At 51.1% G+C, this 23,115-nt stretch overlaps 2 protein-coding genes across 2 annotated transcripts; both read right to left on the bottom strand.

Annotated features, from left to right (window-relative positions):
- Positions 1–149: 149 nt before the first annotated feature.
- On the bottom strand, positions 150–15,311 carry Trim8 (tripartite motif containing 8). Its single transcript, XM_028775858.1, has 6 exons — positions 13,734–15,311; positions 3,932–4,027; positions 3,387–3,620; positions 2,265–2,296; positions 2,016–2,131; positions 150–1,699 (listed from the first exon to the last, which is right to left on the bottom strand). The coding sequence occupies exons 1-6, from the start codon at positions 14,301–14,303 to the stop codon at positions 1,092–1,094; spliced, it is 1,656 nt and encodes a 551-aa protein (XP_028631691.1). The 5' UTR covers positions 14,304–15,311; the 3' UTR covers positions 150–1,091.
- Positions 14,425–15,702, bottom strand: LOC114626016 (bcl-2-binding component 3-like). The gene is made up of 3 exons (XM_028773390.1): positions 15,688–15,702; positions 15,142–15,246; positions 14,425–14,967 (listed from the first exon to the last, which is right to left on the bottom strand). Exons 1-3 carry the CDS (start codon positions 15,700–15,702, stop codon positions 14,425–14,427), a joined length of 663 nt encoding a protein of 220 aa, XP_028629223.1.
- Positions 15,703–23,115: the final 7,413 nt, after the last annotated feature.

The raw sequence follows: 23,115 nt of genomic DNA, 5'->3' as shown, positions 1-23,115 counted from the left end.
TATATAGTTGGTGCCTGAGGAAGTGATATTTACCGGTCTGGAGTTGTCTAGACCAGGATGACAGAAACCAGGACAGGAGGGCTGAGGTAGCCTCAGAGAGCCCTGCCCATACCAATGTCAAAAGATTCTAGGCCTAAGAGGGCCAGTGGTGAGGCAAGGCACAGGCAAGACTGCGCCATCATGTTTATTAGAAGACTGGATTTCAGTGTGTTCTAGACAGGAAGTCCATGATTCAGATAAGTACTCACTTATAGGAAGCTGCTGTCAAGATCCAGGTAAGGACCCAAATCTGGGCAGCCCCTCCCCGACTGACCTTAACAAGTGCTGTGCTCTTGATTTTATTCATTATTTCTTTTATTTCTCTTTATTATTATTAATATTATTATTATTTGCTTTCGCTGTGGTCACTATCATTGGCAAAGTTCTTTTTTTTTTTTCAGCTTTTCCCGGACATGGGGCTCCTGGCTTTGAGGGTTCCGCTCAGGCGCCAAGGCTGCTTGGGATGTGGCCCTGAACTCCGGCTGTGAAGATGTCGAGTAGAAGAAATCATTCTTGGTCTAAAAACAAAAATTTAAAAAACCAAACCAAAACAAACCCCTCCACAATCTATAGGTCATTCTTTTCTCCACCAGTGATCAAACTGCCCAGAAGAAACAGTGGAGAGAGAAGAAATAGGCTAGCGGACTGGGCCGCCTCCCAGGGTAAGCAAGGAGTGGCACCAAGGCTTCCTCCAGCCATGGGGGGTATGAAGGGAAGGGAGTAGGATTTTTTTTTGTTGTTGTTTTTTGTTTTTTAAAAAGAAAGATAAAGAGCCCAGTGCCTTGAGTTAAGATACTGTCCCAACTCCAGGGCCACCTGCAGCCCCTGCCCAGGCCACTTCCCACTGTCACCTCCTCATCCAGGAGATGAATAATTAAAAAAAAAAAAATCAAAACAAGACCCTAAATAAAACATAATCCAAAAAGAAATGACCTGGAGGAATGGAGAAGAAAGGAGGAGAGAAGGGTGGAAAGGGCCGGTCTCTGAATGCATAATTCCCGAGCCACCGGGGCTGGGGGGAAGGGTCCCCAGCGTCCATTGCCTGCTTGGCGTTAGCTTGTCACATAGTGTTTGGTGGACGGCTGCCCATACACCCTGTAGAAATCCTGGTGGCCAGGTTGCTGGGAAGCGTCGAGCCAGTCTCTGACTGCCAGGCCGGGAAGGGACTGAGGGACGGAGGGTGTGGGTGGAAGAGGGTGGGAGTACTCCTGTGAGGGCACTGTCCAGGGGAAGTGGCCGGATCGGGGGTACGGCTGGTGGCCGCCATGGTTGGCCACGGAAGAACAATAACAGTTGTCCACAGAACAGACGAGAATCTTGCGGCCGCCATATTGGGGAAGCATGGGCTGCTGGGTGGCAGAGCCATTGGGGTACTGCGAAGGGGGAAACACGGGACTCGAGTGTACTGGCTGGGCACCACCTGGCAGAGCAACCAAGTGCTGTGTGGAGCTGCAGGGCCCCAGGGGTTGCCCAGACTGCCCCTCGCTGCTGGCTGTGCCTGCTGCCCCGTACTGGCCGCCCACAGGGCCTGATGAAGTCTCCAGGAAGCTAGCCTCTGGGAAGGCTGTTGAGTGCTTGCGCTTTTCTGCCCCAGAGCTGTTCACACCACAAGGGTACAGGGGGACACTCTGTAGGAAGGGCACCGGCGTGCTGAAGGGACCTGTGGAAAGTTTGGAATAAATGTTGCTGAAGCTCCCAACCCAGACAACCCAGGTCTCCTCTCCTGTGCGGGCCTTGAACCGCTAGAGTCCAAATATGTGATATCTTGGTTGGTGTTTACTATTTTTATATTCTAGCTGAAAAAAAAAAAAAAAAAACCTGAAGCCCAGGAAGGTCATGTAATGCCACTTGCCCAAGGTCCCATGCTAGGAGTGGCAAAGCCAGGATATGAACACAGGTTGCCGGTGTTAAGCTATACTGACTGCCTCTTGGAGGAGGTACTGGCATTTACCCCTGCCCAGAGGCTTTAACCTCACCTTCTAGCATCTTCCGCAACTGCTTCTCTTTCTTGGCCACCTCGTTCAGGAAGAGCTTGGAGTTCAGGTGGCCGATCTTAGGGGGAGAGAGGCTGCTGCCCGTGCACGTCTGGGTCCTGGGGGCAGTGGACAGGGCATCTGCTGTGAGGAGGTACCACCCCTGAGCCCACCCATCCTCCCCACCAGTGAGCATGGCCCTATCTGTCCTCCCTCAGATGTGTTCTGGAGGACTGGGGGCTATCAGCTCACCTGTCCATTAGGATTTTCACAGACTTGGTGTTCTACAAGAGAAGGAAAGAACGGTCAGACAGTGGAAAAGGCCCTCTGGTGACTGAGTGCCTGCTGTATCATGGCAGTGGCACGGCTCCCGTTGATTGTTCGAAACAGAATCTCATGTATCCTGGCTTAGAACTAAGCATTAGGATGACCCTGAACTATCCTCCTGTCTCCACTCCCCAGTGGAGAATTACAAGAGAGTGTGGCAATGGGGCATAGTATACAGTACAACGAGCAAGCTCTGAACTTCGTGTGTTCTAGGCAAACCGTACACTCTGAGCCGCATTCCTGTCCAGGCACCGTTTCTTCTTTGTATCCGTTATATCTGGGAAAGGGTCCCACAGGCCCTTTGCTGGGTCTCTTTGTTATGTAGTTCTAGATGTCCTAGAATCCACTCTGTAGACCAGGCAGGCTGGTCTGATACTCTGAGATCTATCTGCCTCTGTCTTTTGAGTGCTGGGATGAACAGTGCACACCACCTACTCCAACAGGCCTTTGGAATCTGGATTTCAGAAGTGAGTGATGATGTTCACATCATATCATGTTACACATATGATCTAAACAGGACATCCCTGTCCAACCCATCAATACTCCCACAGCCCCTGCTTGAATTTTCTTACCATGTGAAACAGAGAGATCGTTGCCCATGCCAGTTCTACCCAGTCTTTTTTTTAAAATGAGTTAGGTGCCAAAATTTGTTTCTTTTAGTTTTCAAAGCTTAAAAAAGAATCTTTGGGCTGGAGAGATGGCTCAGTGGTTAAAAAAAGCATTGACTGCTCTTCCAAAGGTCCTGAGTTCAATTCCCAGCAACCACATGCTGGCTCACAACCATCTGTAATGAGATCTGATGCCCTCTTTGGGTGTGTCTGAAGACAGCTATGGTGCACCCATATAAATAAAATAAATAAACCATTAAAGGATGCTGGACTGTTAGTCAAGGCTCAGGAAGCATCTGTGACTTGTCACAGAACTAGGAAGAGCAGTTGGACAGAGTCTAGCCCATGCAAGCTGGCTCCAAAGACAAAGGGAGGTGAGCATCCTGGGCTGGAAGCGGCCAGGGAGCAGAGCTGTGCGGAGCAGAGCCCCCAGTCCTACCTTCATGAAGCTGACGTCCTCCGTCTTATCGAAGAGAAGCTGCAGGGAGCCCAGCAGCTTCTTGGCCTCCTGCATGCGCTCCCCAAGGTGCAGCGCCTGTGCTGCGTTCTCGCTGCAGAACTTGGCTTGTGCCTTGTCCAGGACCTCCACGGTTTGCCGCAGGTCTTCATCCAGCAGCTGGTGCAGCTTCTCGTACTGCAGACGCACCTCCTCCTTCAGCTGGCTCACTTTCTCCTGCAGAGACAGACAAGGATGGGCAGGCAATCAGCAGTGACCGATCTGGGGCTGATGTCACTACCCCAACTCCAGCTCTGATGCTAGGGTCTGGACCCTCGAGCCCCCTGACTTCTGAGGGTAAGGTGTGACCCACCAACTCCCCATGTATAGCACTGGGCTGTGTGCCAACCACTCTTAACCGATGGGGCTCCTATTCTGATAGGTGAGTGATTGACAGGTGGCTCTGGCACAGAGCGACTCAAGACCCCTAAGGAATTCACCTAAGACCTTGCATCTCCACCACCCCACCTGTGTTCAGGGTTTACTACCTCCACCAGGCGCTTGTCTGACTCAAGCTTGTACAGCTGGTCCTCAATGTCCTGCTCTCTCTCCTCCAGCCGCTCCTGCTGCTTCATCAGCATCTTCTGTAGGGGCAGTTGAAGTAACAGTGTCAGAATGGGGTACTGCTCCAAACTTACCAGCCAGCATCATATCTCCCTCTTGTTAACAGATTCTTCTGAGGTCCTTTGACTCAAGATGACCTAAAATCTCTACCAGGCAGCCTCCTCTGGTCTTCAAGCAGCCCCAGGACCAGCTCTTTTCAGTAATGGGAAACCTGAGGGGGCTTCCCATGTGTATTCAAGCCCTGAGCTTTCTAGGGGCAGGCTCTGCACACAAGGTACTTGCAGCCCCTGCTTTCTATGCACCCATTGTTTCATTATATCTAGAAGGGGGTTCATCTAGTCACCCCAGCTACCTATGAGGTAAGTACTGTACTGTGATCATTCACAACGGGAGAAACTGAGGCCTAGAGAGCTTTTATAACCTGGCTACAATCATCTGGCCAATGGAGCTGAAGAGACGGTTCAGTGGTTAAGAACGGCCACTGCTCTTACAGGAGATCCAGAGTCAGGTTCCCAGCACTGTGTTAGGCAGCTCACAGGTGCTTCAGGGCACTCTGACTCCTCTGGCCTTCGCAAATGCTCGCAGGCACACATATACATAATTAAAAAATAAGTATTTATTTCTGAAGTTGTAAAGCTAATGGATGACATATCCCAGGGTTATGGGGTAGGAGGCCTGTGATTATCCAAGCCAGGAACGTTTCCCTGGGGGTACCATCTTGAGTAGAGCACCCTAAGATCCAGCCTTCCAAGGTGACACAGGGCCTTGAGCTCGCCTTATATTTGCCTAATTCTATAGTTCAGCAACAAAGCCACCTCTCCTTGTTCCTGAGGCTACAGCCCTGGCCTCAGGAGTCAAGTACTTCAGCCCCTCAGTAGGACCAGTAGAGAATGGCCCTGCTGCTTTCAAGACCAATCTGCTGCCAGGTCAAGTTGCTTTTCCAAGCTCTCAAAAAAAAAAAAAATTATATTTATTTTATTTTGTATACGAGTGTTCTGCCTGCACATGTCTATGTGCACCAGGTACCTGTCTGGAGCTGGCAGAGGTCAGAAGTGATTGGATCTCCTGGGAATGGAATTGAATGTGGGTCCTCTGCAAGGGTAACTAATGCCCCTAATTGCCTGTTTCTACAATCCTCTCCCCCATCACAAACACACCTCTTCAGACAAGGCCTCCCCCACCCAACATGACTGCCTCCTTTCAGATATTTCAGCATGGCTAGGAACAATCTTTTAGAGCAGCTTCCAGCCGCTGTGTAAGGTAAGTACATCTTTGCCTGGGCCAAGATCTCCATGTGCCTTTAGGAGGTCCTGTGACTGGCTGCTTCTCAGATCTCCCCCAGCACTGGGCTCACAGCACACTTCAATTCTTCCTGTCATATTTCCTGCCAGCCAACAGTACCCCCTCTCCTTTGTCTGCTTTCTGAGGCCCAACTCTGAGGAACTTTCCATGACCCTGTTTGTTCTGAGTTGGTGCAGGTCCCTTCCTATCCTGATCATGTGGTTGGTCGCCTGTCACATCCTGCTCTACTGGGTAGCTGTGTTCTTTAGTACAGCAGCCACTTTTTACATTGATGTTAATACAAAAATAAAGTAAGGCAGCTACGGTAATATTGGCCTGTAATCCCAGCACTGGGAGGTTGAGACAGGAGTTTTGGGAGCTAGAGCCAGTACGTAGAAAGACTCTGCCTCAGAAAAACCAAGAGAAAAAATGGAGGACAGCTCCAGGTTTCCACCTGCACCATTTCAGGGGCTTAAGGACAGCTACATGTAGCAAGTATTGTACATAAAATGTTGCCACTTGCAGGAAGCCATGTGGCAGCTCTAGCCTAGAATCCGCTCACTGGGCTACCGCCCCCTATTGTTACTGTTGTGTTATGACACCGAGGATAGAGCCCAGGGCCTTGGACAAGCTAGGCAAGTGCTCTAAACAGACCTACATCTTCAGCTCACATTCTGGTGCTTTGAATTTCACTCAGAAACTATGATCTGATTTCTTTAGAAATTCCAAACCCCCCCTCTCTTTTTTTTTGGTTTTTTGAGACAGGGTTTCTCTGTGTAGTTCTGGCTGTCCTGGAATTCACTCTGTAGACCAGGCTGGCCTCGAACTCAGAAATCCGCCTGTCTCTGCCTCCCAAGTGCTGAGATTAAAGGCGTGCGCCACCACCACCCGGCTTTTTTGGTTTTTTGAGACAGTGTTTCTCTGTGTAACAGTCCTGGCTGTCCAGGAATTCACTCACAAGAGATCTACCTACCTCTGCCTCCAGAGTGTTTGGATTGAAGGCATGTGCCAAGACACGCACCCAGCACTAATTTCAACCCTCTTAAGGAACTGAACTTTGGCTTGGGATGGTGACACATACCCAAAGTACTAGCACTATGAAGGTGAAGCAGGAGGATCACCATAAGTTCAAGGCCAGTCTGAACCAGATGGGGGAAAATAAGAAAAAGGGGTGCTGGTGGAAAATAAGAATTGCTGTTAGCTAGGCATGACGGTGCAAGCCTTAGTTCTGCTCTGGGGAGACTGAGGGACAAATTTGAGGTCATTCTTAGCTACAAAGGGAGACCCTGTGTCAAAAGGCTTTGCAGTTGCCTTCTGCTTCTCTTCATGGTCAGGCCTCAAAAAGGCCTGAGGACCTGGTTGTTGTTGAATAGGTTTCCAGAAACATCCAGGGGTTGAGCACAAGGCATATAACCCCTGCTCACCCCCTGCCTCAAGATAAGCTCCTAACAGTTCCTTCCTCACCACTTCATCCTTTTTTTTGTTTTTGTTTTTGTTTTTCGAGACAGGTTTTCTCTATGTAGCCCTGGCTATCCTGGAACTCACTCTGTAGACCAGGCTGGCCTCGAACTCTGAAATCCACCTGCCTCTGCCTCCCAAGTGCTGGGATTAAAGGCGTGTGCCACTGCTGCCCGGCCACTCCACCCTTTTTATATATGGGAAAACCAAGGCCAATGAGAAACTTCAGGCAACTCTATTCTAGAGAGGTTGCTAGCCAAGAAACAAAGAAGCAAGACGCAGGGGTTGGGTGAAGGTGAGGCACTCCTTCTAGGCCTAGAAAGCCTGGAGTTTGACCCAGCAGACCTTGCCCCTGTCAGCCAAAGTGGCCAGATTGACAATAAATACAGCTTGTATGGAGTAGAAACAGAGGTGCCCACAGGACTGCCCAGATACACACCTGAGCACACACACCCTGCAACCTGGGCCCTGAGTCCCTGGAATGCACATTTACACCCAATTACAGTTGTCTGGAGACCCCAGACAATGAAGGAGCATGCATTAAAACTTTCCTGGGGGTTGAAGCGGCAGTTCAGCACTTAAGAGTACTAGCCGCTTGGGTGGATAGGACCCAGGTTTGATTCCCAGCGTTAACAAAGGCTCACAACCATCTGTAAGTAACCCCAGTTTCTGGGGTTCCAACACCTTCTTCTGGCCTCTGCAGACACTGCGCACACACAGTACACACACACACACACACACACATGCCATTCGTACACACTTAAAAAACCACGCTTCACTGTAAATGGGAGGCCTTCTCCCCTCTGCTATATAAAGATAGAGCTCAACCAGCATGCTGGCTGCCCATCATGTGTGCTCATAGTCACACTGAACCAAGCACCCCCAAACCAGGGTCCAGGCCATCCGATAGCTCAGGTTCTCACCACTCCATGTTTGTCTGCCCAAGTCATGGATGACCAGGGCTCTGAACAGAGATGAGGAAGGGAGACCAGCCTGAGGGAAGGAGGCACACAGACAAATGTTCCGACCAACTTAACTTCTCCTGGGTGGGAAGGATGCTTCCCCACTGAGGCCCTTCATGAATATATGACTGCTATCCACCCCCCAGCTCCTGCGCAGCCCACAGCTCGCAGGCATTCCCAGAAGCATCCCTACTCTGGGACTCTGGGATGCTAGTGTCGGGCCTCAGTTTCAAGATTCTGCAATTTTCTGCAGGAAGGGGTTGGGTCCAGCCAAGGCCCAGTGAAGACAGTAACCCCAACAGGTAGGGGGGCTGGTTTCCCCTCAGAGACCCCCTTTTTTCAGGTCTGCTGTAAGAGAAGACAGGGCAGGAAGAGGAAGGAAGCTCACCAATGAGACCTTCAGGACTGGCAAGAATAGGCAAGCCCCTACCGTCAACAACTTCCTTGCACCCAGGGGTACGGGGAGAGGTGCTACTTCAAGCACCAGTGAGATTGGCAGGAGGCAACTGCTGCCTCTCCACCACAGGTGCATTGGCTCCACCAAACCAAAAAATCATGGTGGTGCACACCTTTAATACCAGCACTTGAGAGGCAGAAGCAGGGAGTTTAAGGCCAGCCTAAGTCTACAGAGTGGATGTATCAGGTGCCAGAACAGCCAGAGCTACATAGTGAGACTCCATCTCAACAAACAAACAAACAAACACCCCTAAAAACTAACCAAACAAATGAAGCAGGAAGATGCTGGAGGACCAGGGGCTCATATCCTCTCCTCACTCCCAACAACCTTGTTCTAGCCCAGTTTCTCCCCACCTTCTCAGGGAGTCACATTTCCCATTTGGGCAAAACACAGCTGAGGCTGAACCCCATCTCTCAGCTTGATTCCGAGTAGAGGCTTTTTAAACTGCCAGTGGCTTCCCCATAAGCGTCCTGGACTATGGCCCATATCAAGTGTGTGAAAGGTGAAACCATGTCTAGTCTAGAGGGACCAAGGTCTCTGGAGAAGCCTAGAATTGTGGGACATGATCACTGTTTCTTTGGGTCTCAGCATTCTGGGATCTATTGGGCCTGTGAACTCCCATGCTCTCCATGGCTCCAGAGTGCCCATGTATCTCAGACATGCTTCCATGTCTTAGTGCCCAGCCAACCAAGAGGGGTACTCATAGGGCCTAACTTCTTCTACCCTGCTATCTCAGACTCCTCTGGAGCCTGACCAGCTAGGCCCCGTTGGTATTTTGCTGCCAGACTAGACCAGGCAGGCGGGTGAGGTTTGGAGAGTAAGGGCTGTGTAAAAGTTAATAAATAATAATAAACCCTCAAGTCAACCTTGAAGAGAAGGTAGGTCAGGGGAGAATGGGCTGAGGGCCAGGGCAGAGGCAGGCCCCAGGTTTGTAGGCAAGGCTGAGGTTGGCTCCAGCAGCCCCCAGGGTAAAAGTGAGGGGATAAGAAAGGGGCTCCACAATTCAGCTTAGAACCTTGTAGAACTTTCTTCCCAAGCTTCCAAGACTATCCTACCCTTACTTCCTCATCTAATCCTCTATCCCAAGATCAAATCTGACCTGGCTGCATGGCACAAGCATTTTTTCTCTCCCCTCGAGAAAGCCCCCCTTCCCTGCCACAGTGCTACCATGTGAACCCTTAAGCTGGGGAAACCACAAACGCAGGGATAAGGGGTGGTGGGCACAGGCGCCAGGGCAAGGAGAACGCTAAAGACTTAGCCATCCCCACAGGCCATCAGTGTGAGAGGGCTTCCCAGCTGCAGAGCCGAATTAGCTTTTGCTGCGCACAGAGCAGCCTCTGGGGCAGCAGAACAAAGAGGCGAGAGAGAAAGCCCCCCTTTGTCTGGGTTTGAATGCCAGGCAGGCCAGGGAGGAAGGCTTTCCCAGAGCCAGGGATGAGCTGGCCAGGCTTGCTTGCTCAGCCCAGGGCAGAGGCCCAAGTGGGGCTGCCCACCCAGACTCTCCTCACTCCCCAGCTCTGCAGCATCCACTGGGGCTCTGTGCTACCCCCAATCCCCATCACAGGCAATAGCTTACCCTAACACAGATCCCAGCCTCCTCTCCCTTCCCAAAGATCCCCAGGTAAGAAAGTCACAAGCCCCCTGGCAGGTTCACAGCCCACCTAGTACCTGTTTGAGCACTTTGCAAGTGGCAGTCTGAATGAAATAAAGGACAGGAAATTCAGTTTGCAGGGATAACCAGTGAGGCCCAAACAGCCTGTCCTGTGCCCCACTCATCTCACCTGACACCCACTCTTCCTCACAGACATAAACACATGAGCATACTCTCTCCTTCACTCCACAGCCACACAGGAAAGTACTGCCAATTAAGTCAGTCATGCACACATCCTTTCTTGGAGATTCTCATGTGAAAAAAAAAGTTACAATAGACAGACGGACAGACAGACAGATGCCCTGAGTCCATAACTGGCAGGTAGAGCAATCAATGAGAATGTATGACAGGCTCCTGGCTGTCAGCAGGATCCTGGGGTAGAGGCAGGGGACTGGACCTGCCTGAGGCTTCTCTTAGGTCCCAGGGAGGAAGCCAAAGCAGGCTTCCTTCTCTAAAGACGCAGGATGATCAAGGAAAGGACAAGGGTCACATTACCCCCTCCCCCACACACAGAGTTTCCCCACTCTGTCTGCTTTTGGCAGTGGGAAGGATGGGTCTGAACTCCCTGAATCAAGCTGTAACTCCAGCCCTAGCTTACCAGAGACCTCCAGGCCTCACTTCCACACGGGAGTCTACAGGGTTCTCCTGCCAGCACAGGCATGGGGTACTTTCACTCTAAGCAACTACAAATCTCAGCAGTGGGATTGCATTCTCAGAGAACACCTCTTTTCCTCAGGAGGGAGGATGTGAGGTACATGGTTCAGGCCAACCTCTCCAGCCTGCTTCCAGGTCACAGAAGCACACAAACCAAGCAAGCTCAAGTATGCACATCTACAAAGCCCCTCCCACGAATGACCGTGACTTCTCTTGGGTCCTTTCTATGTTGAAAGGTCATAAGAGGGCTCCCAACTTCCATCAGCCCCCTGTCGCTAAGATGAACTCTTAAACTTAGAGGCTTGAAGGGATTTTGTCTGACATTCAGGATTGCTAGGCCTGAGCCCACTGGATGTCTCAAGCCTGGGCCCACAGCCCAAAGGAAAAACACTCCGAGGGCATAGGTATGTCCCAGTGAGTGATCTTGAGGCCCCATCTGGTTGGCACCCAGTCCTCTCAAAGGCAGAATGGGGCAATGTCCTGGCCTGCACAGGCCTAACTCGAGTACCACCCCTTCCCGATGCCACACCCAAGCCACTGGCTCAAGCACACAAAAGTGGGTGCTTGTGAGTATTTGGAGATACAGCTACTGGAAGGGTTAAGTGGTGGTTGTTTTGTTGGTGGAGATGGTGGTACTGGTGGTGGTAGGTTTTTTGTTGTTATTCTTGGGGTTTTTTGAGTCAAGGTCTCACTATGTAATCCTGACTGGCCTTAGACTCAAGAGATCTGCCTGCATCTGCTTCCTCAGTGATGGGATTAAAGTTTTGGGTTACCACACCCAGGACGCTCAGCAATGTTAACTATTTCCGGCCACGTGACCTGGACCCTTACCCACTGTGAGGGCAGGTGAGAAACAGCAAGCAGAACATAGATTATTTTTGTGGTTCTGGTGCCCTTTTCTGCAGCACTACCAAAGGCCTTTTCAGGCCTAGCATGAGAAAACCGGTTGAGGCAAAGTCTCTTGGATAGCCTAAAGAGAAGGCAGGGTTTTCTAGTCAGCTTCCTCTGGGCCCAGCCCCTCCCCAAGGGTGGGAGCCCTACGTCTGCATTCAATAAGTCAGACTTCTACTTGAGTGATAAGGGGCTACTGAAAGGTTTTTTTAAAGCCTGGGGCACCAGAGAGATAGGACGTGAGGAACCTGAAGGAAGATAAGCCTGGGGCACAGGTGCTGAGCTCACAGAATTGCACATCTGGCCCTAATGCAACTCACTATTTCTGAGCTTGCCCCATAGGCACTGAGCACATGCATACATGCACGCATGCGTGTGTGTGCACACAACAGACACACATATCACTGAGCTGCTGACAAAGTTCAGTTGTCCCCGATGAAAGGAACCCCAAGTACATTCCTATAAGCAAATGCCACCCTTTCCTCCCAATCCTAAAGCAAGACATACCCATTTGAGGGTGAATGGAGACACACACACATATCTAAGGATGCCTTCCTAATAGCAAGCCAGATATAATTAAGTTTCCATCTCTACCGCCAAGACATCCCTAGCACGTGCACCAAACACACAGAATACACCACTTCCACTACTGTTCCATTCAGTCCTATCTCCCCCCCCCCTTTACACAGTCAATCCCAGGACAGAGATTGGACAGCCGTCTTCTCTCCAGCCTTTCCTTGGACTTTCCCAGCCTCCACCCCTACTATCTTTAGTAATAGAGGCAGCTTCAATACTGGGTAAAGTGTAGGCTCTGCCTAACCGGAGTCGGGAGGAGGACCACAGGGCTCCTCCGCTTCCCCAGGACTTGGCCTTTTCCAACTGGTGGGGAGGAGTGACTCCACTTCTCCATCCCCCACACTTCCTTTAAGAAACCAGAGGCCTCTCCTGGCACAAAACCCCAGAGCTGGCCCATGCAATTGCAAACTAATTATACAGCAAATTTTGTTATCCCCGCCCTCAGCCTGCGGTGGCCCTTCTGCCTTTTGTTGGTTGTATCTGTGTGGTTTTTAATTGCTAAACAGTGAGTCATTTAGATTGGTCCCCTCCTTGTCTCCCTCCAGCCCCCACAACCACCAAGGAAACAACCCCCATCTACACTCTGGACAGGCCCGGCTTCCTCATACTGCAGCAGCCTCATTGGCCTCCAGGGGCCCCCACCCTAAACACACACTCCTGGTCCTACCAAACCCAACCTCGATCCCTTATCACAAGACCCCTAGCAAGGGCTTTCAAGATGGCTCAGTCTTAGATCAGCTCCTTCCTCCGGTGTGACTCAACCCAGAGAGGCAGGAGACCCGAGAGGAACCTGGGAGGAGCCCCCTTCCAGTGAAAGGGACGGAAGTATGCCCCACTCCAGTTCCCTAGCTAGGCCCAGAGGCCTGAGAGGGGGAAGGCGGTTTTGACATTGGCTGCTGCAGCAGGGTGTATACAATGGGAGGGGGTGCGGTTCGTAATCACCCAGCCGGCAGCCCAGGGGAGCCAGCTGCCTGAAACCAGATTTCAACGCGGCTCAACCTTAAACCCACAGGATTCTTTTTCCGTCTTCCATGTCCCCTCCCCAAATGTGGGAGGGCTGTGTAAGAGGGCAGGACTGAGAGGAAAGAGCCCAGGGTGAAGAAGACACATACTTTAAGGTTTGTTCATGCCAGGCGCAGGCAGCATACAAGTATATAGAGGTATATAGAGCAACTTTAGCCTGGGGAGCGTCTACTAGGACGGACTGGAAGAGCTGACAGGCCGGGACTCCTCTGGACAGCCAGGCCTTGCCCAACTAGATGCCAGAGTTCTGCTCTACCTCCGGAAGCTAACCCCCCCCCCCCCACAGTGTGTTTCCAATAGAGCTTAAAACTAACATGGCTGCTTTTGTTTACTTCCTCATTGGTATTGCCAGCATCATGGATCATGTCAGCCACAGCAGCGGCACCAGGACACTCATTACATAAACAGCAGCTGGAGAAGCAGGACCGGGGTCACTGCCTTGGTGACTTCCCGTAGAGCTTACAGAAACAATGCAGGGGGAGGGAGCTGCGCAAAACAGAAAAAGCAACACTCAAAACTACTTCTAGCAGCCTCCCCCAATTCCATAAATGACTTGCAGGACGGATCCTAAGGGCGCAGGTGCGAGAATGCGGCCAGCAGCCGGGGGCCTTTTCCCCAGGACCTGGCCCCCCAAAACTTTCACGGAAGAGTTTGGAAGGGGGCCTCTAGGCTAATGTCACAAGAGTCAGCTTGTGCGGATGGGTGGCTCCCAGGCCGCGTGTGTGTGTGCGTGCGTGAGTGTGTGTGTGTTCGCGCGCGTTCTGTGTACTTGCCCGTATCTCATTCCTCCGTATCTCCACGTCACACACCGAGTGTCCCTGATGCGCGCCGCTGTAGTAGCAGCAGTACTGGCACACCGCCACCTGCTCGGCCTCGCAGTGGTACAGGCGGTAGGCGTTGTGCTGCGGGCAGCTCCAGGCCCGCACGTCGTCCGCCTCCACCAGGAGGTGCCCGCGGGCGGTGGAGGGCTGCTGCAGGTGCGTCTGCACGTGAGACTGGCAGCAGGGAGCCTCGCAGCGCAGGCAGACCTTCTGTGCCGGCAGCGGGGGGCCGCGGCGACAGAACACGCAGTGCAGTGCCGTCGGCGGCTTCTCCACGTGCAGGGCGTTGAACTTCTCCACGATGTTGGTGAGCTTCAGGTTCTTCTCCAGGCCCGGCTTCTGATTGTAGGCCTGGTTGCACTCCGGGCAGCGCACAAGGCCACTGTCCTTGGCCCAAGCCTCGCCGATGCAGCCCCGGCAGAAGTTATGTTTGCACGGCAGCTGCACCGGCTCCACGAAAACGTGCAGGCAGATGGGGCAGATGAGCTCCTCCTCAAAGCAGTTCTTCCAATTCTCCGCCATGGCGGCTGCGGGCAGGGGGCCCGGGTAGACCTCGCTAACTCCCCAACCCTGGGGATCCGTCTGGTACAGCTGGGGACCCACTGAGTCCGGAGCTCCGGTCCCCGCCGGCCGCGCCAGTCGCTCAGTCACCAGCGCCTTCCGCGTGCCCGCCCCCCAGAGGAGGGAGCCTGGGTCCTCGCGCCGCGCGCGCCGCCGGCTGCGTCTCCTCCTTCTGGCGAGTGGCTAGCGGGAGGCGACGGGCTGCGCCAGGGCCGCGGCCGGGGCACCAGCCCTGGAGGGGAGCGCCGTGGTCCAAATTCCATATAACAGGCCGCCTCCCCGTCAGCGCGGCTAGGGCAGCGGCGGCCCGCGGCCTGCGCTCGGCCCCGCGGCTGACATCGGGGCGCGCCCCGCGGCGCACCGAGCGGGGTAGCCGCACTCTTCCTTTGGCGGCGACGGTGGCTCCCTTCTGGCTGGTGCGAGCCGCGCCTTCCTCGCCTGGATCCCGGCCGAGGTCCGAGGGGCACGGGAAGCTAGTTCGGCCGCGCCGAGGCTGGCTGGAGCGGGAGCGGGCGAGCGAGGCGCGCCGGCGGTCCCCGGGCCGTGGCGCGGGCGTCCCCCAGCTGGCCGGCCGGCTGCGGGCTGCAGGGCGCGGGCGGGCCGACTCCGGGGCGCTGCGTGCGCGCTGGGGCAGTCATTCAGATGAAATTCCAGTCCCCGGCCAGAGACACCAGCCCGCCTCTGCCTTCCTCCTCCCTTCACAAATAGAAACGGAAGGGGGAGGGAGAGAAGTGGAAAAAAAAAAAAAGGCAACCAGAGAGGGAGGGAGGGAGAAGCCCGGGAGGTGCTCCGGCCTGACCCCCTCGTCGCTACTTCTGCGCTCCCTGGAGGCCCCGCGCAGGGCGCCCCCGCCGCGGAGAGACCCCACTCCCTGTCCCCGCGCTGGGCGGGCGCCTCGCCTGCGCTGAGGAAAACAAGGATTGATCAAACTAGAAAGGAATTTTTCTCAACTGCTAATGAACAGGAGGCTCGGCTCCCGGCCCTCCCCTCCCCCCGCCCGGCCCTCCCCCTTCGCCCCCCCACCCCTCCCCCCCCACTTTCTTTTCTTCTCGGCCTCTGCTCCGGCCTGGAAGGCTCCGGGCTGCGGTCGGAGCCAGCCTGCGGCGGCGGCGGAGCCAGGCCGAGCCAGCCGGGCCGGGTGCGTCCTCAGCGCCCAGCCATCTTGAGCTCCCAGCGGCCGCGGTGGGGACAGGGGTCCGGGAGCGCGCTCGAGGGTCCTGTAGCTCGCTTTTCCACCCCTCCCTTTGGTGGGATTTTTTTTTTTCCTCCAAGGGGAGGGCTGGTGGCCTCCAGCAAATTAGGAGAGAGAGAAGGAGAAAAATGCCAAGTCTTGATTTCTCTCTACCTCTGCTCCACCCATCCCGATCCTTTCCAAAAAAAAAAAAATCTTTTAAAAAGATTAGAATTGGAAGAAGTAGGCAGAACGGAGAGCGCCTGCTGCCCCCAGCGCTGCCCGGGCGACGCGTCCGGGGCGGGCCCGCGCCCGTCGCTCTGTCCGTGGGTCCGTTTGTCCTCCCGCAGCTTCTCAAGTGAGGGGAGGGCGGGCACTCCGGGCAGGGTCTCCGCTGCGGCTGTCGCTTCAGAGCTTTATCCTTAGATCAAAAAAAAAAAAAAAAGGGAAGAAAAAAGGGGGGAAAAAAAAGGAAGAAACCAGCCCCCAGCCCGAACTCTCTCATCATAACCACCTTCAGCCATCTTGCGTGTATTATTTCAAGAATAATCTGTTTAATAGAAATAGCTGCGTCTCTGGCCCCCTTCTCCGCATCCTGGGGTCCCGCCCCCTTTTAATAATAATCTCGATAATAAAAATGATCAGCGGGCCGGACAGTTAAAAGCTGCTTTTTTCGGCCTCGAGTCTCTCTGCTTTCTTCCCTCAAGGAAGGGACACTAGGGGATCAAGCTGAGGCCGGGGGTGCGGCCAGCCGGTCCCCGCCACCAGCGCAGGGAGGAAGGGCTCTCTCGCCCCTGCCTGGAGCAGCACGGGCGGGGGAGAGCCTCGGCCCGCGGGACCCACTGACGGGGCACACTGGGCACACTGTCTCTGGCCCCGGTTCGCAGCTGCCCCGCATACAATGGGTTCGAAGCAGAGTGAGGAGGGCAAGATGGGGGCGGGAGGAGGCAGAAGGATTGCGGCGCTCGGGGCTCCCGGATAAGGGCGATAGAAGCGCGGAGGGGGGCAGGGGTGTCCCTACATCAAGGCTGGTCCCGCTACTCGGAAAGGGGGCGGGGAGACAGGAGGGGGGGGAGGTGAGGAGAAAGCGGCAGGCGGCGCCTTTAATCAGCACCCGCTGGTTCAGCCCACCCGGTACTAGCGAAATAAACGGGGAGGGGGGAGGGGAGGGGCGTATTTTCCGGAAGTGCTGTTACATGGGCTTAGACTCTTGGCCCCGCCCCTTTCCCTGTCTGGAATTAGGGCTGTTCCTGAAACGGCTTATGCTATTGGTCCCCAAGGAAAGACTCCTCCTCTTTAAGGCGTGGCAAACCTTCGTGCTCTCACGTGACTTGCACTAACTTCGGTACATTAAACATTGGGTGATGAGGGAGGGGCTCTAGCCGAGCTCCTTAAAACGGCAATAATGCTGCCAGGCTGTGGGACCATTTTTTCCTGGGCCTCTTCAGCTATAGCTCTTTTTACTTGAAAGATGGGTTGTCAACCAATGTGCTCAAGTGTCTAGAGAAATTGAGCAGGGAATTGCAAAGGTTCACCATGGAGCCCAATCTTTGCGATACTTTCCTCTACATCTCTGAAGCTTAAAGCTACCTGCTAGTAATCCCCTTTTCTCTATTCAAAAGACGCTTAAAGAACTGTAGACATATCCCTGGGTTAGTTGGTCAGTCAATGAATATACAGTATAACAAAGACCTGTGATGTGATATCGGTGGCATCTTTCTAGGCCCAGGGAACTACCTGGAAAGCTACAATTTTTTAAAAAAATTAAATATAGGATAATTTCTGAGAGTAAGAGGCACGTGCAAAGGATCTAAATAAAGGTGACATTTGATTCCAGACCTGAATGCACACCAAGAAGCATGCAGGAGCAGACTGGGAAGTAGTACTCTCATCAAAAGGCAAAAGCAAATGCACAAGCTTGTACCTGAGCAGAAAGAAGGCATGATGGGAGGGAAACAGGTAGGGACCAGAACACACAGGGCATTACCTGTCACAGTCGCAGGAAGTCATTTGAACTCTAAGCTGGTTGTGAGCTGCTGGGTTTGGTATATATTAGAAAGAGAGCCAACACAATTTATTATTGGATTAGCTATGGGCAGAGGGAAATCCACAGAACAATAGGGGCTAGGAATAGAACCAGGATGTGCTTATCATTATATGTATATCCTGTTAGATAGATAAATGTTTATTGCCTCCATTGTCTTACACAATGTTTTATTTAGTTTGCGGTGGAGGCAACTGAATCCAGAGCCTTGGCCAAGCTACGTTCCCCAGCCAGGCCCTGTGTGTGTGGACACATTGAAGTTCTCCCACGCAGGCCGGAGCTCAGGCTTACTTAGGTGGTGTTCTTCAGGGTGATCTCCTGGATTAATCTCTCCAGACTGTTAATGACCTTTCTGGAGATCTGGCCTCTCACCGGTTTGTCTCCATTTCCCTGACAAGAGGAATTAATCTACACACTATTGCCTTGCCTGACTTTTTACATAAACTCTGGAGAGTCTACTCTGCCCCGCATGCTTGCAAGGTTAAGCTACCTTGCAAGCCCCAAGTCCTTTTTAAATTTATTAATTAAAGCATATAATACTGGTACATAGTTGTGCTGACTAGTTCTGTGTCAACTTGACATAAGCTAGAGTTGATTTGAAAGAGGGAATCTCAGTTGAGAAAATGCCCCTTCCAGACTGGGAAGCCGGTGGGGCATTTTCTTGATTGATGGTTGATGCAGGAGGGCTCCCTGGTGGTACCATCCCTGGCTGCACTGCTGGTACTGGATTCTATTAGAAAGCAAGCAGAGCACACCAGAAACCAGCTCCCCTCCACGGCTTCTTCCTCTGCTCCTGTCTCCACGTTCTTTCTTGAGTTCTGTCTTGACTTCCCTGGATGATACAAGCTGTAAAATGGAATAAACCCTTTCTTTCCCAAGTAGGTTTTGGTCAGTATATTTCATCACAGCAATAGAAATCCGAACCATACAATACTCAGTGTCTAATATGATAACTCATTGACACATATGTACACTGTGTAATGGCATTTTTTGTTCTGGTGCTGGGTATGGATTAAACCCAGGCTCATTCAAATTAGGATGTTAGGTACTCCATCTTTGAACTATATTCACAGATGTCTCGAGTGCATGTGCGAGTGTGCATACGTGCAAGATAGGCAGCTCAGTCAGACAGACCTTGAACTTGTAATCCTCCTGCCTCAGCCTTCTGAAGAGCAGAGATAACAGGCTTATGCCACTAGGCCTGGCTTGAAACTGTTTTTAAATGGCTGACAGAATTTGGGCCTCAACAAGAAACTATTTGCTAAGAACCAAGAGAATCAGTGAGCATTCTGTTCTGGAAGAGCATCTAGATTGGCTTAGCTGTCTAATGGCAATGTTTCGGAGGTATATCTATAGACGGGTTCAGTGGGGAGTATGTACTAGTTGTATAAATTTCAGAGACTATTTTAAATTGTGGAACTAAGTCCCAAATCCAGTTCGGTGTGAATTCTGAGTCCTTGATCTTTTGAGGACTGAAGACAGCACAGGTGTTTAGTACATTGCCACCCTTCTGTGAGAGGCCATATGGTAGACAAAGGAATACATGAGTTAATTCATATACACATGTGATTGAACAATGTGAAAACGGCCCCTAAGCCATGTTTGCTAGAAGCGGGTGGCGGGTGTGTCTCTGGCCACTTCATCAGTGAGCTAGGGACCAATCTAAAGGAGTCTTCTCAACTCGGGAATTCCCAAGTTGGAGATGTTGACAGCTCTGAGAGGTGGGCTTTCCAGTCTTCTCTTTCCTAACCACACCTCTCCTTTCCTTAAGAGCCTTTATTTCTGTTCAGATGCCGGTCTCCGATCTCCTGGGTGAATATTTCCAGACTGTTAATAAGTGACCTCCAGCTCGCAGGTCCACACAGCTCACCTGCCAGGTTTCCCTCGGGTACTTTGAGTCCCATGGGTTGGACGTTGAGCTGCTCATTCTTTTCCCACTGCAGCTTGGTCCTGGTCCTCTGCTCCCTACCTTAGCTCCCTGGACAGTAGCTGTTTAACCATCACGCCACTGCCAGCTATGAGAGACACAATGCAGGAACTCTCTTTCACTATCCCATCTGCGCAGTCAGCATCAGGAACTGTATGTAGCTAGATCTTTCTCTTCAGTCTCAGATCACCCACAGCTATACCAGATTTTCACATGCCTTTTTCTTTTCTTTTTTTGTTTTTGGTTTTTTAAGACAAGGTTACTCTCGATCTGTAGATCAGGCTGGCCTTGAACTCAGGTTCATCTGCCTCTGCCTCCCACTTACTGGGATTAAAGGTGTGCCCATCTCCACCTGGCTGTTTTCTTTTTCTAGCATCCTGTGTGTAATCCTGTCTTGGAACTCACTCTGTAGACCAGGCTGGCCTCTGCCTCCCTAGTGCTGGGATTAAAGGCATGTACTGCTGGATAAATCTTAAAAATTTTTTTTTTTAAATACAAACAAAAAGCTCAACAGTCACGTGTTGTGACATGTTTATGGTACCACTCAGAAGGTTGAGGTAACAGGAGCACACAACTTGGAAACTAGCTTGAGTGACATAGACCCTGCCGTTACTTGTGTTGCTGGAACCAAATACCCAACAAAAGCAGTTTAAAGAAGAGTTTAACAAAGTATAGTGGTGCACGCCTTTGGTCCCAACACACAGACGGCAAAGGCAGGCCAATCTCTGTGAGTTCGGGGACACTGCTCTACAAAATGAATTGCAAGACATCTAGAGATGTTATACAGAGAAACCCTCTCTCAACTCGTCCAGGACTTGCCTCCTCCCCACCTCCCAAAAATAAAGAAGCAAGACTTCCTTTTGACTCACATTTCCGGGATTCTCCATAGCCTGTACTGTGTGGAAGCATCACCTGTCAATAAAAATCTGATGGCCAATGAGCTGAGTCAGGATTAGAAGGTGGGACACCGGGCAGGGAGAGATAGGAATTCTGGGAAAAAAATCAAGAGTGGGAGATTTCATCCTATTCTTGGAGAAGATGGACAAATGAAACTGAGGAGAGGTAACCATGCAGCAGACATGAACAAACAGGTTATATATATGTCACAAGCTGGTCGGGGAATGAGCCAAAGCTTGTAGCCTAGGCATTTATTCTTAAGTAAGTCTCAGAGTTGTTATTCTGGGAACAAAGAGGCTGGGTAGAGAAGTTCTCGGTGACAAATGGCACCACCATATGCCCATCATGTTAGGCATGGAATCCAAACTTAGCTGGAAGCCCAAGCTTAGAACAAAAGATACAGGTATTAGGAAAGTCCCAAGTGGAAGATGCAAACAAAAACTTTTAGGAGCAATTTCCTAGCTGGGAGGGGAACTAAGTCTCTTTAAAAGAGCAAACAGAGACCTGTGAGCAACAAACAGGTAATGAGCTGAGAACTAGAGTCTCCGCCATGACCCAGGCAGGTGAACAACTTCCCAGAGCTGAGACTGGTAGAACAGCTCCAGGCCAGTGCCCAGGGGTATGAGGCTCAGTGCTCATGCAAGGGCAGTCTGCTGGATGGAGCCAAGGGGGGCAGAGCTAGTGCCATAGACACATGCTGGCCTGCGGAGCCCACTGACACACAGAAGGGCAGAAAGAACATTTTCCCTGAGCTGTGGTATGACTGAGAAGCCACAAACTTCTTAACTGGTAATGTATAAGTTTGAAAACAATGAAAGTGACACAAATATTTATTTTGAAAATAATAATCTCTAAAGAAAAGAAAAATAGAAATGTTTTAAAAGGTGGATAGATACTAAAAAGAAAGAAACTTGAACATAGACAGTCATAGGAATACTGACTGTAAATATAAAACATAAAGTCTCCATAGAAATGACAGAGATGGAATGGTGAGATGGCTCAGCAGTTAAGAGCACTGACTGCTCTTCCGGAGGTCCTGAGTTCAAATCCAGGCAACCACATGGCGGCTCACAACCATCTGTAATAAGATCTGATGCCCTCATGGGGTGTCTGAAGACAGCTACAGTGTACTCACATATAATAAATAAATAAATAAATAAACAAACCTTTGGGCTAGAGCGAGAGGGAGAAGAGAAGGGGGAAAAACGACAGAGAGAGAAAAATAAATCAATAACAGAAGGAGAGAGAAGGAAAACTAAAAACTAAAGTAGTCTCTAAATGAAGGTAGAGAGTTGGAGAGATTAAAAAACGTGGAGTTTTTGGAGCTGCTTGGCAGGAATCTGACATTGGCCAAGGACAAGGAAACGGGCTTTAGGCAGGAATCTGACTTTGGGCCATGACAAGGAAGTAAGTTCAGGCAGGAGTCTAATTTTAGGCTAAAACAGAGAAGAAATTTCAGTCAGGAATCCAAGTCTTAGGCTAAAACAAAGAAGTAGGCCTCAGGCTTGAATATGACTGTGGGCTAGGATAGGGAAGTAAGCTCAGATATTTTTGTCATCCCGATGAGCCCTTAGAAACAGTGATCCTGGGGATGATCACATGACTCTGTATATTGCCTTGTTTGTTCCTTGACTGTTTGTTTCTATTGCATTGTTGGTTCCTCAACCTAGAACTGACCTAAATACTTGCATGTAATTAAAAGGGCTTAAAAGAAAAGTGGGAATTAAACAAACCTGCCTCATCCTTCAGCCTCAGAACTGGCTGGGGTCATGCTACAATTTTGTCTAATTTTCTTTTAATCCTCACTCCTGCACTGGAGAACCTGTTGACTGACTGAGTGGGCTTGGTCAAAAAAAGAAAATATCTTTCATATTAAAAAGTGGAAAACATGGCCGGGTGGTGGTAGCACACGCCTTTAATCCCAGCAATATTTTAGACATTATGGCATAAAACATGTTCTTAACATATTTCACAATCCTTTTTTTTGTGGGGGAGGGGGGTTTCAAGACAGGGTTTCTCTGTGTAACTCTGGCTGTCCTGGAACTCACTCTGTAGACCAGGCTGGCCTCGAACTCAGAAATCTGCCTGCCTCTGCCTCCCAAGTGCTGGGATTAAAGGCATGCGCCACCACTGCCCAGCTCATATTTCACAATCCTATAGACAAGCAATTGTAAAGGAATCTAACAGACTTTAAAAGAAATGTTCATAGAACATAAGGAGGATATGGGTTCTCCCAGAAATAGTTTAAATAATGCTTCATTGACTTTACTTTTTTTTTTAAAAATGTCAATGACACAGATAGCACAGCTACTGAAAAGCACTGGATTTTAGAAAGGAGTGCTAAATTAGGTCAACATTAACATGTGATGAGTTTATTTATTTATTTTATTTTATTTTTTGGGGGGTGTTTCGAGACAGGGTTTCTCTGTGTAGTTCTGGCTGTCCTGGAACTCACTCTGTAGACCAGGCTGGCCTCAAACTCAGAAATCCGCCTGCCTCTGCCTCCCAAGTGCTGAGATTAAAGGCGTGTGCCACCGCCGCCCGGCATGTGATGACTTTAGAATGGACAGAAGGAAATGTGTTCTGTTAGGGAAGAGGTTTTGTCTTTGTTTCCACAGGAAAAGAAAAGCTATGAATTCCATCGAAATTAATAAAAATTAGATTTGAACAGGGGAGACCCCCTGAAGATATTGGCTACAGACAGGAAGAAAGAAATCAAGAAGACCAACAAGAC

Source organism: Grammomys surdaster, unplaced genomic scaffold (genome assembly GCF_004785775.1).
Source record: "Grammomys surdaster isolate TR1022 unplaced genomic scaffold, NIH_TR_1.0 66, whole genome shotgun sequence".
Taxonomy (NCBI): Eukaryota; Metazoa; Chordata; class Mammalia; order Rodentia; family Muridae; genus Grammomys; species Grammomys surdaster.
Note: the sequence above shows the minus strand (reverse complement) of the source record. Positions and strands in the feature narration are given on the sequence as shown.